Below are 16,391 nucleotides of genomic sequence, written 5' to 3' on the forward strand. Positions count from 1 at the left end.
TTCAGCACTGAACCACAATTTAACTACAATCTTAACTGTGGTTTATTTTGCCTATTGCCAGCCCATTGTTTTAAATATTTTTACAGTATAGACACACAAAAATTATTGCTCAAGTCTCTGGTAGATTAGTTTTGAGCTCTGTTCCAGACCCGATGGACAATAGCAGGCTTGCTGTTGATTCAAAAAAAGAACAGGAGTACTTGCGGATACAGACGAACACAGCTGCTGTCTGAAATCTGTTGGTTCAGAGGATCAGACTGGCATGCTGTTACAGGCAAGTCGCATCTTAGGCGTATTTAACATGCACAAATTCAGCTTTGTGCGGTCGGTAAAAACGGGAAAAAAAGAAAAATAACAATATAAAAACTGCATCTGTAATGCAGGCAATTCCGCCCGCCATTCAACTCAATGAGTGTTTCACTATATGAGGTTTTCGCTTTACGCGCTAACTGCGGAACGGAATCCCTGTGTAAGATGAGACTTGCCTGTACTCCAGAAACCTGAATACTGCAAGTTTTAAATGGTGGGATATTTAAGTGATGAAACTTCAGTTTCAGTGCTGAACAAACTTGTACCTCTAGAAAACAATATTTGAAAATTTTTAAAGCACAGTTGGGATTTAGCCACACAAATTTAATGGGAATCCATTCTAAAAACTGTTTAAATAGCTCTTATTTTTGATCAGCTGTAGTTTTAGGCTTTGAAGTTAGACACATCTGCAGATCTCTTGCAAAATCTTGTGGAATGTGCCAGCTCCTTAGCAAAGGTAGCTTCATACACATATGCAAAATCTAATGTTATGCCATTAAAGGCAGCTTTTGGATTTTTTTTTCTCTTCAGCAGCAGAATCAAGAAAAACAATCATTTTAGGGTTCATAGTGTGACATTTCCCCAGTGTTCCTAGCATCATTCGCTGTCATTATCTTATCATTCAATTTTAGTGGCCTAAAGTCCCTGTCCCTACAACGGCATGATTTTTAACTCTGCACATGTAAGCAGTCCCATTGAAGTTACCTGCAGGACACACTAATGTCATTACCTACTTGCACAAAGTTAAGCAAGTGCTTAGGTGTTTGCAGGACCAGTGCCTAAAATTTCAGTACCTTCGATTTTGAGTGCCCCAATTCAGCCACCAGGAAAGAGACTGCTCAGCTAACTCCCTCTGAAAACAGTGTGGCTGCTTTAAGGCATCTCTGGTTGGGCGTTAACAAAACCGAGACACCTCAGAAATCATTGATCACAAGAGCTGCTTTTGAAAGAGCAATGAAAAAGTCAAATGTTTGATTTAAAAAAAAAGGGGGGGGGAATTTGACAACATTTTTTCTGAATTCCCCACAGCCTGTGTTTTTCAGCCATGTATGGAGCTGGTCAAAACTACTTCAAATGTCAACATTTTGGTGAAAAACACTTAATAAAACTTGTGATTTAAAAAAAGAGTAAAATTGTCACCAACTTTTCTTGGGCTTTTTTTCCCCCCATTAGTCACTTTTTCTAAAAGTTAGCCAAATGAGTGATCATTTTGCTACATATTTTTTCACGGCTACTTTCCTGCCCCAGAAATCCCTTGGGCAATCAACATAGTCTGTATCCCACTTCACCATCTCCTGCCACATGGGTTGGGACCAAATCTACTCCTGCATTCCTCACCACCGCAGTGGCCCCTTCGCCATGGAGCCAGATCAGAGCCCCAGCAGGAGGAGAGTGTGAGAGTGGGGGGAGGTATTGGTGGAGGGGGGAGTTTTTTTACTTGGTGCTCCTTCCATGTGTGTGTCTTTGATTCCTACTGGAGCTAGCCCAGAGACTTCTAGATTGTCAGCGGAGCAGTGTTCCCACCTCCCCGATTGAGGCCAGGGCTGAAGAAAGGCCGCAGAACCCCATAGAAGGCTCCGCTGTATGAATACAGATGGGTCCTGTCTGTCACATTGTAAAATGAGATCTCGCCTGCCTTGTAGTCTAGGAAAATCCCTACCCGGCTGGGCCGCACACTGACAGTGAGTGGGGTTGGGTGGGAGATCAGGGCCTTGTACTTATCTCCATTCCTCAACCAGACTCTCCAGAATCCATTGCTAGGAGACAATATAACCTGCCCCTTCCTGCCCACAGATTCCCTGCACACCCCCACATCCCACTCCACCTTGTCTCCCACCTCCACCTCCCAGTAACACCTCCCTGACGTGAACCTCCTGGAGCCCAGCACCATGATATAAGGATCGAATCGCTCAGGATTGCCGGGCAGCTCCTGTCGCGTGCCTCCGTGTGTCACGCTTCTCCTGTCCTCAGACAGGATGAGGTTGGGGTGAGCCGTGTCTGGGTCGAGAGTCACATCCACTGGAGAAAAAAGAGAGAAAATGTCACAGTCACTGCTGGGGACAAGGATTGGTCATGGTGATTAAAGGGAAATTAAACTGCAGCTCCATTAATATTTCAGCTACATGAGTCATGAAAGTTAAACTGGGCTGTGGTGGGTGGCAAGGAGCAAAGGAAAGTTGGGTTTGTGGATACAGAGCCAACGGATCCAGGTTCAATTTACAGATCTACCACAGACTGCTTGTGTGACATGGGTGAATCACTTAAACTCTGCATCTCAGGTTCCCTTCTGTAAAAAGGAGGATATGACTCCTTTTCTCTTGCCCTGTATTACCTTACTTAGACCAGGTCTGCTTGGGGCCTCATTCAATGCCAGAGGGCAGAGTCCCATATACTTCAGTGGGCTTTGGACTATATGAGAATTGTCTTAACATACCAAGATCAGCACTTTTCAGTTCACAGTGTGCTGTAGATCTCTGCTCCAACGCTGGCATCATAGGTGGTGTTCAGAAGAGGGAGCTGAAAGCTTTGGAACTTGGGGCTTTAAGCACCAGGAGGCAGTTTGGCATTGTGGGATAAGCAAGCCAACATTAGCCGGATGTTTCTGTGCAAAATGCTTGGCAGTGAAATAGGTAATGTCACCTCCTATATCACTACCATTAGGTTACAGAGTCGACACTCCATTGAGATGAATAAGAGCAATTCCCTACTCTTAGAGCTATTGAGTCAAGCTATCTGCAGACTCAGGCAAAAATCACTGCTTCAGTTTACCCTCAGATTGCATTTATAATATTTTCTTGCTAATCATGTGAGCTGTTTTTAATTTTTTTTTTAAATGGAAACTGATTGTCTGGAGAACAGTTCTGAGGTTAAGGTTTGAATTTCATGGCAAATTCCATGGTGCAAGGATCATGAAACATCTGGGGACCTGAATATAGGAAGAGTCTTCACTTACCTTTGAATTTCCTTAGAATGTCAATAATATCAATGCTAGGAATGTTGTATATGTTCTTCAGTTCAGTAAACACAGCTTCAGGTTCCTGCACTTGAATATTTTCACTCCTAAGAAGAACACAGCCCAATTTATCACTCCTGGGCTCAGGACAAACATTTATGCAAAGTTTCTAACCAGAGTCAATGCAAAAGTACCTGGTCAATGTGTCTTTCGCATCCTAAAAGGAGAAAATGGAAAGAGGAATTCACATTCTGCAGTGACAGGAGGAAACCAATATTCACTGATTTTTATTTCCACACTATTTGCATCATAAACTAGATCCTTCCTTTAACTGTAAAACTCAACAATAACTTTGCATTCTATAGCTCTTCTGAGCTCCCATACATATGAGAGTATGGAAAAGCATTGTTAAAGACTCCCGAATAACCTTAACTCTGCCCCTGCAGGGACACCAACCTCTCAGTTTCCCTTCTCTGTTCCTACGCTGAAAATGTGTTACTGCTGGGTAAGTGGTTAAGTCCCATTGGGAGTTAGGTACCTAAATGCCTTTGAGGAGCTGGTCCTAAGAGCTTTTAGACACGCTGTATACAGTGCATAGGTGGAGTATAGAAAGCGTGCATCAGGTTGTATGCACGGGTGATGCATGAACTCCCTCTTCGGCGAGGCTAGTCCTCTGGCCCCACCCCTTCTGCCTGAGGCCCTGCCCCCATCACCCACCAGAGCCCCAAACTCCTTCCCTGCCCTGGGCCACTGGCCTGACCTAGGCCACTAGCTGTCCCAAGCCACCCCAGCCCCTGGCCGCCCTGACCCTGGGCTACCAGCCTGAGCCCCAAGCTCCAGGCCGCTGGCTGGACCTGAGCCCCGGTCGGCTTCAAGGGAGTGGGGGAGGGAGACGGGTCCTTGGAGCAGAGCATGGGCAGGGCCACAGCCTGGGTTAGGGGAGGCTTAGCCTCCCATTGCCTGTGATTCCCACTGCCCCTGTTTTCATAGAATGACTCCCATCACCCTAGTGTCTGGTCACCTCATAAATATTAATAGACCAGCTCCTCAGCTGGTGAAAATCAGTGGAGTTCCACCAACATCAGTGAAACACAGATCCTCACCAGCTGAGGATCACACCCAGTGAATTTACTCTTGCAAACACCGGTTGGGTTATACTGGTATTAACCCCATTCTACAAAGAGAGGCATTAAGTAACTTGCCCCGGGGCACACAGGAGATCTGTGGCAGAGCAGGGAATCGGGCCCAGGTCTTGTGAGTCCTGTGCCAGTGCTTTAATCTCAAAAATATCCTTCTTCATTCACCTATACCACTGCCCTGGAAGACCTTGGTCTTGGTCCATGTTACAGAGTTAGATCGATGTACATCACCTTGTGTCAAACCTATTTGCGCACGTGTCTCCAGCCAATGTAAGTGGCCCTTTATGGTGACACTGAAACCACCTCCCTGAACAGCGGTGAGCCAGCAGCATGTGCAAGCATGGGTGGGGGGTATCACAGGCCAGTGGTGGCTCAGCCTCCCCAAACAGCCAGGTGTGGCCCACCTCCCCGAGGCCCCCTCCTATTTCCCACTCTTTCCCCTTGTGGCCTAGACTGGGGCGGGGCGGGGGGGCTGGCCTGTGGCCTGAGACTCAGGGTGGCTGGGGTTGGTGCTCGGGCCACCCAGCCTTGGGGCTGAGGGAACTGGGGCTGCACTGCCTGGCACTCCAGGGCTGGGGGCGCTGGGGGCGCTGGGCCGTGCCATCTGGTGCTCTGGGGCTGGGGCCATGCCACCTGGCACTCCGGGGCTGGGAGCGCTCGGGCAGCCCAGGGCTGGGCAGGGCTGATGCTCGGGGGCAGGGGCGCTTGGGCGGGGGAGGGGGCCTCAGGCAGAAGGGGTGGGCTGGGGGCTAGCCTCCCCAAATGGGTGAGGTGAGTCAGGGGCTGGAGGCAAAGACAACATGTGGGACTCCAGCAACAGGGAAGGAGAAGCAGCGGCTATAGGGCTGTGGGGAGGAGGAGCTCAGCCAGCAGCCAGCCACCCTGCTGCTTCCTCCCTTCCCAGGCTGCAGGGACATACAGATTTTTTTGGGGCCCATGCCTCTGCTTGCCCTCCCCTGTGCATGCCCCTGTGGTGAGCCATGATCAATGCAGAGCGAGTGTAGACACTGCGTGACCTATGTTGACCCTAACAGTCCTCCAGCAGCTATCCTACAATGCCCGACAGTGACCACTCTGGTCAAAACTGCGAACTCCACTGCTCAGGGGTCACAGAGACCCGAAGCCACCCCACCTCCTTTGCAATTCCTGCATATTTTTGAAGGGCCTTTTTCCTGATTGCCCAGCTGGGCAACCACATCTAGCACCTCTGCCTTGTTGTCCGCAGCTGCCCAGCCGAACATATCGGCTACATGCTCCAGATGTGCTTCTGCCTGGAGCAGACAGGAGATATTGGGTCTCGTGGGCCTGTGGGCAGAGGAGGCTGTGCAAGCTCAACTATGGAGCAGCTGCAGACACATGGATGTCTACAAAGATTGCACATGGGACACGGGAGAAAGGGTAGAAGAGCAACAATTCTCTAGCAATCTTTCATCAGCAGCACTGATCCTATGGAGGATGGTGACATGGCAGCTCTCGCAAAGCACATGGGAACTTTCCTCTAACAAAGCAAGAGAAATTCTGGAGCAGATGGACCCTCCAGCCTGGGGTTTTATTATTTAGGTAACAATAAAACTGAAATAGCTATTTCTTCCTTGGTCATTAGATCCAATGCCAATGGTGTGTGATACCTGTTAATTCTGCATGGATTGACAGGGCGGGGGAGTTTCTCACCTTCAGCAATGCGGCAGCCGGTTGCTGACACTTCTCCTCTATCACCGTGATCAGCTTCTGCAGAGAGGAGCACTGTTCTGAGAGCTTTATTATATTCCCATGCAGCTTCTTCAGGGTCTCTTTCTCCTCCTTCCTCAGTTTCCGCAGCAGCTGCTCCTCTTCCTCGTTCAGGAACTCGTGCAGCTTCTCAAATTCGATCTCGATGCACATTCTCTGATAGTGCGTCTTCGCCTTCGTTAAAGGTAAAAAGAATCGAAAACAACCACAGAAAAATATCAGCCAGTTTGTGGTGGGGATAAATGTAGAGAGGGTAGAGATGCAACATGGCCCAGTGAATAGCCCTGGAAGGTTCTACTTGTTCTGCCACTGAGCCGCTATGCGACTTCAACCAAATCATTTCACCTCTACCTCTGTTTCCTCCCCCACCTTTGTGTGTCTTGACTCTTTAGATTGTTAGTTCTTTGGGCACGGGCTGTTGCTTACACAGTGTGTGGATGGTGTCCAGCATAGTAATACACAGTTCTTAGCTTTGAGCTCTATGGATGAAAAGTGCTATGTAAGAGCTAGGTGTCATTGTTTAGCAATTTGCATCAGTAGAGTTCTAAGTGTACTAAGAGGAGTACACTTAGAACCCCATTTTACAGATTGGGAAACTGAGGCACAGAGCAGGGATGTGATAGGTCAGGGTCACCCAGCAGGCCAGAGCAAGAAATAGAAACCAGTTTTTCCAGACCCTCAGTTCAGTGCTCAGAGATTCTCAAACTTCATTGCAATTCATTCACCCCCTTCTGACAACAAAAATTACTACATGACCCCAGGAGGGGGTGTGAAGCCTGAGCCCACCTGAGCCCCACCACCCCAGGGCTTCAGCTTCAGCCAGGGGGCCTGTAATCTGAGCCCCACCACCCAGGGCTTCAGCTCCAGCCAGGGGGTCTGTAACCTGAGCCCCGCCGCCCAGGGCGGAAACCCAAGGGTTTTGGCTTCAGCCCTGGGCAATGCAGCTCAGGCTTCAGCTTTGGCCCTGAGCCCCAGCAAGTCTAAACCAGCCTTGGCGACCCCATTAAAACAGGGTCACGACCTGCTTTGGGATCCCAATCCACAGTTTGAGAACCCCTTTCTCTAGACACTAGAGCATACAGGGGTCCCTGAGCCTGGTTGGGTCTCCTGTATTACTAACCAGCAACATAGCTGCCAACTCGGGGGAAAATTAGTGGGTGCTCCGCACCCAACAGCAGCCAAGCTCCCCCCTCCCCACCTCCTTCTCCCCCCTTCCCAGCACGCCACATTCCTGCTCCTCCCCCTCCCTCCCAGCATTTCCCACCCCTCTGCCGCCTAACAGCTGTTTGGCGGCGCTTAGGACTTTCCAGGAGGGAGGGGAAGGAGAAGGGACATGGCGTGCTCAGGGGAGGAGGTGGAGAAGAGGCGGGGCAGGGGTGGGGACTTGGGGGAAGGGGATGGAATGGGGTGGGAAGGGGCGGGGACTTTGGGGAAGGGGTGGAATTGGGGCAGAGGGAGGGCAGGGCAGGGTAGGGGCGGGGAGGGTCAAGCATCCACCATGCAGAGGGGAATTCAACACCTATGACCAGCAATGTTAATTAAAAACCATTACATGGCACAGTAACCAAAGCCATGGTGTGCAGTCCAGTGGTGGGCAGCTGTTGTTCTTGGTTTTTTTGCCATGGGATGAACATCACATATTAAAGCCCCGAAGACTATTATTAATTGGCTTATCACAGTGCATAGGAGCCCTAGCTGTGGAGCAGGCAAATACAGAACTTGGAAATTTTATGGGCTTTTCAGTGTCTTGCTCCTTTCTCCATGCTGTGCAGTTTTAACCTGCTCCAAAGCACACATCAAGCAGGGATTCCATCTCTTTACACAGCACCTGGGATGTTTTCGCCCATCAATCAAGCGTGAGTTACTAGGTTCCCTTGACGCGATTCACTCCAGAAAATAGCCCCTTCTTGTCACACAGCGACACCTGCTCGTCATCGCTTGACACTTCCCGTCTTACAATTGACAAACAGGTTTTAAGCGACCAGTATTTTTAATTAAAAAAAAAAGAACGGAGATGCAGCTGCATCGGCGTTTCTGGTCTATGTGTGCGACGAGAATCACTGGGCCTGGTGGATGGGAAGAAGCTGTTTCTAAACCATCGGAGGAGCAAGGCTCTGGAACAGCTTCCCAGTAAGAGCAGTGGGGGCAAACAACCTGACCGGTTTGCAGATGGCGCTTAGTCAGTTTACGAACAGGATGCGCTGATGGGGTGGCTTGTTATAAGGGCTGGACTCAGTGACCCAGGAGGTTCCTTCTGGTCCTGTGTCCCTATCAGGCACTGAACTGGGACTCGGGACATCTGGATTCTATTCCCTACTCCACCGGCGAGCCACTGGGTGACCCTGGGAAAATCTCTGTGCCTTTGCTGCAACTCCCACCCTATGTCTATTTCGATTTTAAACTCTCTGGGGGCAAGAGCGTTCCCTTATCAGAGCATTGCAGAAATGTAGGGCTGGAAGGGACCTTGAGAGCTCCCCGTCTGGAGTGCACCCTAGTGCTATGGTGCCTTGATCATGGGTGCGGCTTCTTGGTGCTATAAGGATACAAGTAAGTAATATCGGTATCTTGCAGTAGTCGGGGTGGGGGGACATATAGGAAGTGCTAACTGGAAAGCAATTACATCAAATGGCCACACGATGGCAGCAGAACCTGCAGAATGAGAACGTGTTTCACAATTATAGGGTTGCTGCGAATTATGAGCTGCTGCGGGGTGGTAGGGTGACCAGACAGCAAGTGTGAAAAATCGGGACAGGGGATGGGGGATAAATAGGCGCCTATATAAGACAAAGCCCCAAATACCGGGACTGTCCCTATAAAATCGGGACATCTGGTCACCCTAGGAGGTGGGGTGGGGAGGCTGATTCCCAGAAGGGCTGGGGACCCAACCAAGTGGGAGCCAGGGATGCTAAACCCCACCGAAAAAATCAGGCACTACATCTGCCCTCATGCATGGCTAATCCCAAAGGGACATAGCCTCCTCCTTGCAGGCTTTTGCCAGAACCCCCAGAAATCCTGCAGTGGCAGCAGGCTTGTGAATGGTTAAAACCATGGGGCCCTGCCTTCCAATCAGCTGTCTTCTTTCCCTCCTGGTATTTCAGCTCCCAAGCTTCCTCCGTCTGCTTTTTCAGGAGCTCCACTGCTGTCTGCAGCTTCCTCTGTCAAGAAAAGCACAGCTAGTGAGCTCTCCTTAAATCATAGAAAATCACCACACACAGGCCAAATTTGCAAAGGCAAAGTGCAAAAGCATTGCATCAGAAGAACGGGTGTGCAATGGTTGTGCATGTGCACACACATATACACACACACAAAACACCACAACTGACACCCTTACAATAAGCCTTTGCATGGAGAAATTAGTGCGTGAATTAACTAATTTATTTAAATGTATACATAAACTCACTTTTGCAGCCATCACCACCTTCCGCTGCAGTGTGGGGCATGGATCATCTAGATATATCTCACTCAATCAATATCTGGCTACTGCAGGGGCCTTAGCAGTGCTGCACCTTGCTCCTTCCTATTCTCTACCTGTGATACACAATAGCTTAGTTTCCTGGGGGTTGAAATCAACGGTGCCAATTCAGACACTTCTTGTCGGGGCGCAAATTCTGGTCCCCACCCCGAAGCAAGAACCTTGTTCTGGTCCCCTGCCCCCCGCCAGGGACGCCAGATCTCCCTCGGCCAGGAGTCTCCTCTCTCTCTTACCCACGTGGTGCATGAGCTGGTGCTGCAGGGAGTAAAGTTCTCAGCAGACTGCCCGTGCGTCAAGACACAACGGCACTCACTGCAGCTTGGCCTTTCCCTGCTGTAGGCAGGGGCAGCCCAGTCAAATTTCAATGGCACTGCGACCCTCAGCCAGAGAAATGCTCCGACCGCTCCAGCAGCAGCTGTACTAATTTCAGTTGTTTAAAGGGGCCTTGCCTTGCCCCGTCCCCCCGACTTCACAGCCTGTTAAACTTGGAACAAGTGGAAAAGCCTGGGGGAAGGGGAGCATTCACCACCTGCAGACCCCCTAATTGGCACCAGTGGATGTCATACTTGGGTCTAATTTCAGTAGAGGGGTTAGAGTGCAGGTGCTGGGAGCTGTTGGTGGCCTGTGATACACAGGCGCTCAGACTAGATATTTGGTGACCCCTTCTGGCTTTGATCTTTATGCAGCCCTAAGACCAGAGATGCACTGTGCCCGAGGGCCCCAGCTCCTTCAGACCCTGGGGGGGGGTCTGGGGGCCCCAAATTGGCCAGGGCCCCTAGGCACAGGCCTCATTGCCCCAAGCAGCCATCCACCACTGGTCCAGCCACACAACAATGGAACACAAGGTAAGAGGAGGACACAGGCCTGGTGGGAGTGCAGTTAGAGCAGGCAGGGCAGAGTATTTCTCAGGCACAGCTGTTTCCTGGCTCATGGGCGCTATGGCCAGGCTTCTGTGTCCCTCCCTAGGGCTGGCAGCAGCGCAGGGCAGAGGTGTGGGGCAGGAGGTGTCTCGTGTAAGTGGTGCCTGGGCTTTGTGCTGAATTTCACTGTCACTGCTGCCAGCTACAGGGACAGGCTGAAAAGCAGAGGCACAGAGCAGAGGCACAGCAGCATCCTACCTTGTACTCCTGGGCAGCCTCCTCAATGGGAACCACAGTGTGAGCACCGTGAGCCTGGGAGTCCCTGCAGCTCATGCAGATGGGGGTTTGATCCTCTGTGCAGAACAGGTCCAGAACCGCCTGATGTTCCCGGCACTCCCGCTCCACCTCAGGTTCTTCGCCCACTTCCAGACTGACTTTTTCAGTTTCATCTGCCCCGCTGCCTGGCTGCCCCTGGGGCTTGTCCTCTTCGTGCCTAGGGGCCTTGTGGCACAGGGGGCAGGAGGTGGCTGTGCCCGACTCCCCCTTGAAGGGGATGACACAGAAGCGGCAGAACTTGTGCTTGCACCCTTTAAAGGTCACCGGGATCTTATAGGGGCCCTGGCAGCTCGAACAAACAACCCCGCGGGGGCAGCGCAGGGCTGGGTTCATGGTGCCTCCGGGGAGTAGAGCTGAGTCAGCTTTCGCTTTCCTGCCTTGGGAAACACGGGTCAACAGCTGGAGTGCCAGGAGCAGGTTGTTACTTTGCTGATCTAAGAATGGATCACTGCCCCAAGTCGCCGCCCCCTGTGGCTTTCACAGCCTTCTCTGGCATCCATCCAGATGCTGATCATTCCCAGCCCAGCTTCATATCTAACCATATGCAATTAGTGTCAGGTAACAGCATAACAGCTGGCAGTTTGACAGTCAACTCAGGCAGGGAGTGCAGTGGGAGCAGAAAGACAAATGACTCCATGGGCAATCAGATAGTCAGGACACATCCGATGGTTGGAACTCCATCCTTTATTAAGATCTCCACCACCTGCAACACATCCTGATTCTGTCTGAAAACTGAAGGACCAAGAGCTCTATGAATTTCACTCCCTTCCTTTTATCATTGTAAACCTTTTTGCCCTGCTAGAAAAACAAACCCATTTAAAACAAAATCCCAAATAAAACTCAGAGCTTGTGAAACTGTTTGCGCTGATCTGTCATCTTACCAAGTAAATATAAATAATTCCCCTCTGTTGAAAACCCTGGTGATTTTATCTAAGTCTCACAATATTTGATGTTTTCCTTAAAGCCCCATCTCCAGGAGTCATGTGAATGTGTGAGACATGCAGCTTTATTTGAAACAAAAGCAAGTTTCTAGCCCTCGTGGTTGCAGATAAAAGCTTGATAATGTGACCTGAATAGATTCATAGAAAGGCCAGAAGGGACCATCATGATCATCTAGTCTGACCTCCTGCACATTACAGGCCACAGAACCTCACCCACCCACTCCTGTAATAGATCCATAACCACTGGCTGAGTTATTGCAATCCTCAAATAATGGTTTCAAGACTTCAAGTTACAGAGAATCCACCATTTACACAAATCTAAAGTTGCAAGGGTGTCTGCCAATCTGAGAATGGAAAATTCTTTCCTGATCCCAAATATGGTGATCAGTTAGACCCTGGGCATTTCAGCAAGACCCACCATCCAGGCACCTGGGAAAGAATTATCTATAGTAACTCAGAGCCCTCCCCATCTAGTCTCTCATCATTAGCCGTTGGGGATATTTGCTACTAGTCATTGCATATCGGCTACATGCCATTGTAGGCAGGCTCATCGTACCATCCCCTCCATAAACTTATCAAGCTCAATCATGAAGCCACTTAGGTTCCTTGCCCCCACTGCTCATATTTGGGGCAGGCGATTCTCCCCCAGTTGTAAAGATCAAGGATAAAGCACATAGGTGACTTAGGAACCTATGTTCCATTTTCAAAAGTGACTGTGGCCTTTAGGGGTGTCTCATGGGTTCTGTCCACACCACAATAAAAAAACCCGCAGCATCAAGTCTCAGAGCCTGGTTCAATTGATGCCTGCTCATGGGGCTAAAATTGTGCTGGGCAAGCCTGGGTTTAATTAAACCAGTTTAGCTGAACTGTTGCAAACCCCTGTGTAGACATTCTTCATGACTGCTATTCTTATTTCAGTTGAAGAGCAGCTTATTCCAATTTAACTTTAATCTGTTTCCAATCAGTTTACACTAAAAATCAAAATAAGATAGTGAAATTAGCATCTCTACACTGACTTTTGCACTGGTTTAACTAAATCAGTTTGGAGCCACTGGGTCTGATTCCCCTCTCACTCATCCCAGTGTAAATCAGGAGTAACCCCACTGATGTTACTGGCCCAAGATGCTAGCCAAAATTCAGGTCTTGCTGAGTTGTTTCTGAAAGGAGGAAAAATGAACGATCTGAGCTAGGATATCTAGTGAGCACAGAGGCAGTTGGCGGGAGCACTAAAAGCCCCCAGGTTCTGGAGAAAGCTAGGGAATTAATCTGCTCAGATCATTCTTTTAGCTCTTTTCTGAACCTTTCCAATGGTTTAGTCTATTCCATTATTTCTGGTTTCAGCTGTCTGCTCCGGCACTGCACCAGGATCCTTCTAACTCCCACGTTTCTAGTTAAGGGCTGAGTTCAGGCTGAGAGTTCTGCTCTGGTGTTTGTTGCTTGAAGTGTCTACAACTTGTCTTCAATACACTATGCCATTGCCAGCATCCTTCCTGGGGCAGATTGTGGTAGTATCCAGTCGCTTTAGTTGAATGGATGAGAGTGTGGAGAGAGAGACAGAAAGAGCATATGGCCCTTGTCTCTTCTTTTATGCTCTTCCAAAGGGTCTCACGGACAACCACATAGGATCCAGGGTGGCCTCTATCTTTGAATTTCCATGCTGCATTCCCCAAAGGAGCCAGTAGATGGTACTGGAGTAGTGCAGTCTGTAGCTGATACTTCTTTCTGTGGTGAGCTGGCTGACAAGCTTTACTCCTGGAGAAAATCTGCGACACTGCGGCACAGCAGAAAAATGCACCATCACTCCCCCCATTCCTTTTGCTGCCTTGCAGAAAATGGTTTCTGCGGGGAAGCAAAGAGAAGCTGCACCGGGGCTCACTCACCTCCCAGCAGCTCAGATGCTCAGTTCCCGCAGCCCGGGGAGAGGAAAATCTCTTGGAGGTGCGGGGGCGGGGGGACCCAGGGACATTAGTTGGGAGGGGGAGAACAGAGATGGAGTTGCCTCTCCTCTTCTGGATCCTAGATATTGGCATAGAAAGTACGCTTATTATGTTTGCAGATGACACCAAACTGGGAGGGAGTGCAAGTGCTTTGGAGGATAGGGTCAAAATTCAAAATTATCTGGACAAATTGGAGAAATGGTCTGAGGAAAACAGGATGAAGTTTAATAAAGACAAATGCAAAGTGCTCCACTTAGGAAGGAACAATCAGTTTCACACATACAGAATGAGAAGAGACTGTCTAGAAAGGAGTATGGCAGAAAGGGATCTAGGGATTATAGTGGACCACAAGCTAAATATGAGTCAACAGTGTGATGCTGTTGCAAAAAAAGCAAACGTGATTCTGGGATGCATTAACAGATGTGTTGTGAGCAAGACACGAGAAGTCATTCTTCCGCTCTACTCTGCGCTGGTTAGGCCTCAACTGGAAGTACTGTGTCGAGTTCTGGGCACCGCATTTCAAGAAAGATGTGGAGAAATTGGACAGGGTCCAGAGAAGAGCATCAAGAATGATTAAAGGTCTTGAGAACATGACCTATGAAGGAAGGCTGAGAGAATTGGGTTTGTTTAGTTGGAAAAGAGAAGACTCAGAGGGGACATGATAGCAGTTTTCAGATATCTAAAAGGGTGTCATCAGGAGGAGGGAGAAAACTTGTTCACCTTCCCCTCTAAGGATAGAACAAGAAGCAATGGGCTTAAACTGCAGCAAGGGAGGTTTAGGCTGGACATTAGGAAAAAGTTCCTAACTGTCAGGGTGGTTAAACATTGGAATAAATTGCCTAGGGAGGTTGTGGAATCTCCATCTCTGGAAATATTTAAGAGTAGGTTAGATAAATGTCTATCCGGGATGGTCTAGACAGTATTTGGTCCTACCATGAGGGCAGGGGACTGGACTCGATGACCTCTCGAGGTCCCTTCCAGTCCTAGAGTCAATGAATCTATGAATCTATGGATCCAGCGAGAGTGGTTTGGGGATTAAGGAAAGCACAGTAAGTATGTTTCAATGGAGTCCCACACACATGGCTTCCTGGGGAACCTATCTGGGAGAGGTAACTCGTCCGCCCCAAAGCTCCTCTTTTCAATAGTAATGGCCTCAAAGTATCTCCAGCAAATCCAGCCTTGTTACTTTACAATGGGGCCATTTCACATAGAATTAGAGGGGTAAACACCAGTCCAGTGGCAAGTGCCGGATGGAGGGGAGGGGATTACCCTTTTGAATTCACTGAGAGAAATAGCACTAATGTGGAGTTAAGGTTGCCCACTGTTGCTTCCTGTCTTTCCACAATTCAGAGTGTGGCTAAATGTAACCCTGTATTTCTTGATTTCCAGAGAGTTAAGGCAAAGTCTCCCACACCATTCCTCCAACAACCTTAACTCTGTTGTCGGAATAGGCCGGAGGTACTACGCCCAAACCAGGCCTGATCTGTCCCTGACAAAATCAGCCATTTTTGTCATGTCCACCCCCGTGTTCTACCATCCCTCCCCCTCTGATGCACTCACTGACCCTCCCTGCTTTAGGTATAGCTGGGATCACCAGGGGATTAGACGCAGCCATTGGCCGGTGCTCGGACTGCCATCCGAGGAGAGGGACAGCTGCAACTAGTGGGGTCAGGGTCCTTTTCTTCGGGGCTGTGCTATGCAAGGAGTCTGAGTAGCTGAGCACAGTGGACCCTCTTGGATCTAAAATCTAAGACTATATGACAGTTTTTCAAAAAAGGCCTGTAGAGTATTCCACCACCAAGTTCTGAGCTCACACTGAAGCTTTGGCCACACTCAGGGCAGTTATAGGGTTTCTCACCAGGGATGATTCTCTGATGGGCTTGAATATTTTTAGTTTGCCTGAGAGCTCTGCCAGGGGAAGTGGCTCTGCCCTGTGCCTCCTCCACTGGGATCTTTTCCTGACCTGAGCTGCCTCGACTTTCACAGGCTGCCACCTGCTCAGGAATCTGGCAAACGTTCCCTTTGGAGTTTCCCGACACCGCCCCCTGCAGACAGTGGCATAGCCAGGTTCTAACATCAGGGGGAGCAAACACAAAAAAAGGCACCACCTGACATATCAAATTACTAATTACATACTTCTAATTTGTTATACATATTTATTTGTACTTAAAATAAAAACACAAGAATGATCCAGCAACGGAAGGGTTTGCATAGCCGGCATTTCACAGGAGAACTATAGATTACACTTAGATATAGTTAAGGAAAGTAGTTAAGGACATTGAGGTCAATGGTAATTGGGATAAAATACAACATGGTTTTACAAAAGGTAGATCATGCCAAACCAACCTGATCTCCTTCTTTGAGAAGGTAACAGATTTTTTAGACAAAGGAAACGCAGTGGATCTAATTTACCTGGATTTCAGTAAGGCATTTGATATGGTTCCACATGGGGAATTATTAGCTAAATTGGAAAAGATGGGGATCAATATGAAAATTGAAAGGTGGATAAGGAACTGGTTGAAGAGGAGACTACAACGGGTCATACTGAAAGGTGAACTATCAGGCTGGAAGGAGGTTACTAGTGGAGTTCCTCAGGGATCAGGTTTGGGACCAATCTTATTTAATCTTTTTATTACTGACCTTGGCACAAAAAGTGGGAATGTGCTAATAAAGTTTGTGGATGACACTAAGTTGGGAGGTATTGCTAACACAGAGA

The 16,391-nt window shown here is 49.0% G+C and overlaps 1 protein-coding gene across 2 annotated transcripts; it reads right to left on the reverse strand.

Moving 5' to 3' along the window:
• On the reverse strand, positions 1–15,666 carry LOC120383017 (E3 ubiquitin-protein ligase TRIM39-like). Of its 2 annotated transcripts, none has more exons than XM_039500620.1 (7): positions 15,534–15,666; positions 10,720–11,529; positions 9,189–9,284; positions 6,073–6,303; positions 3,457–3,479; positions 3,263–3,369; positions 1–2,328 (listed from the first exon to the last, which is right to left on the reverse strand). In XM_039500620.1, exons 2-7 carry the CDS (start codon positions 11,128–11,130, stop codon positions 1,805–1,807), a joined length of 1,392 nt encoding a protein of 463 aa, XP_039356554.1. In that variant the 5' UTR covers positions 11,131–11,529; positions 15,534–15,666; the 3' UTR covers positions 1–1,804. The 2 variants fall into 2 exon arrangements, with proteins under 2 accessions (XP_039356554.1, XP_039356552.1); XM_039500618.1 differs by lacking the exon at positions 15,534–15,666 and adding an exon at positions 13,619–13,800 and having other exon boundaries at positions 10,720–13,509.
• Between the last annotated feature and the right edge of the window lie 725 nt (positions 15,667–16,391).

This window comes from Mauremys reevesii, linkage group 15, assembly GCF_016161935.1.
Source record: "Mauremys reevesii isolate NIE-2019 linkage group 15, ASM1616193v1, whole genome shotgun sequence".
NCBI classification, from domain to species: domain Eukaryota; kingdom Metazoa; phylum Chordata; order Testudines; family Geoemydidae; genus Mauremys; species Mauremys reevesii.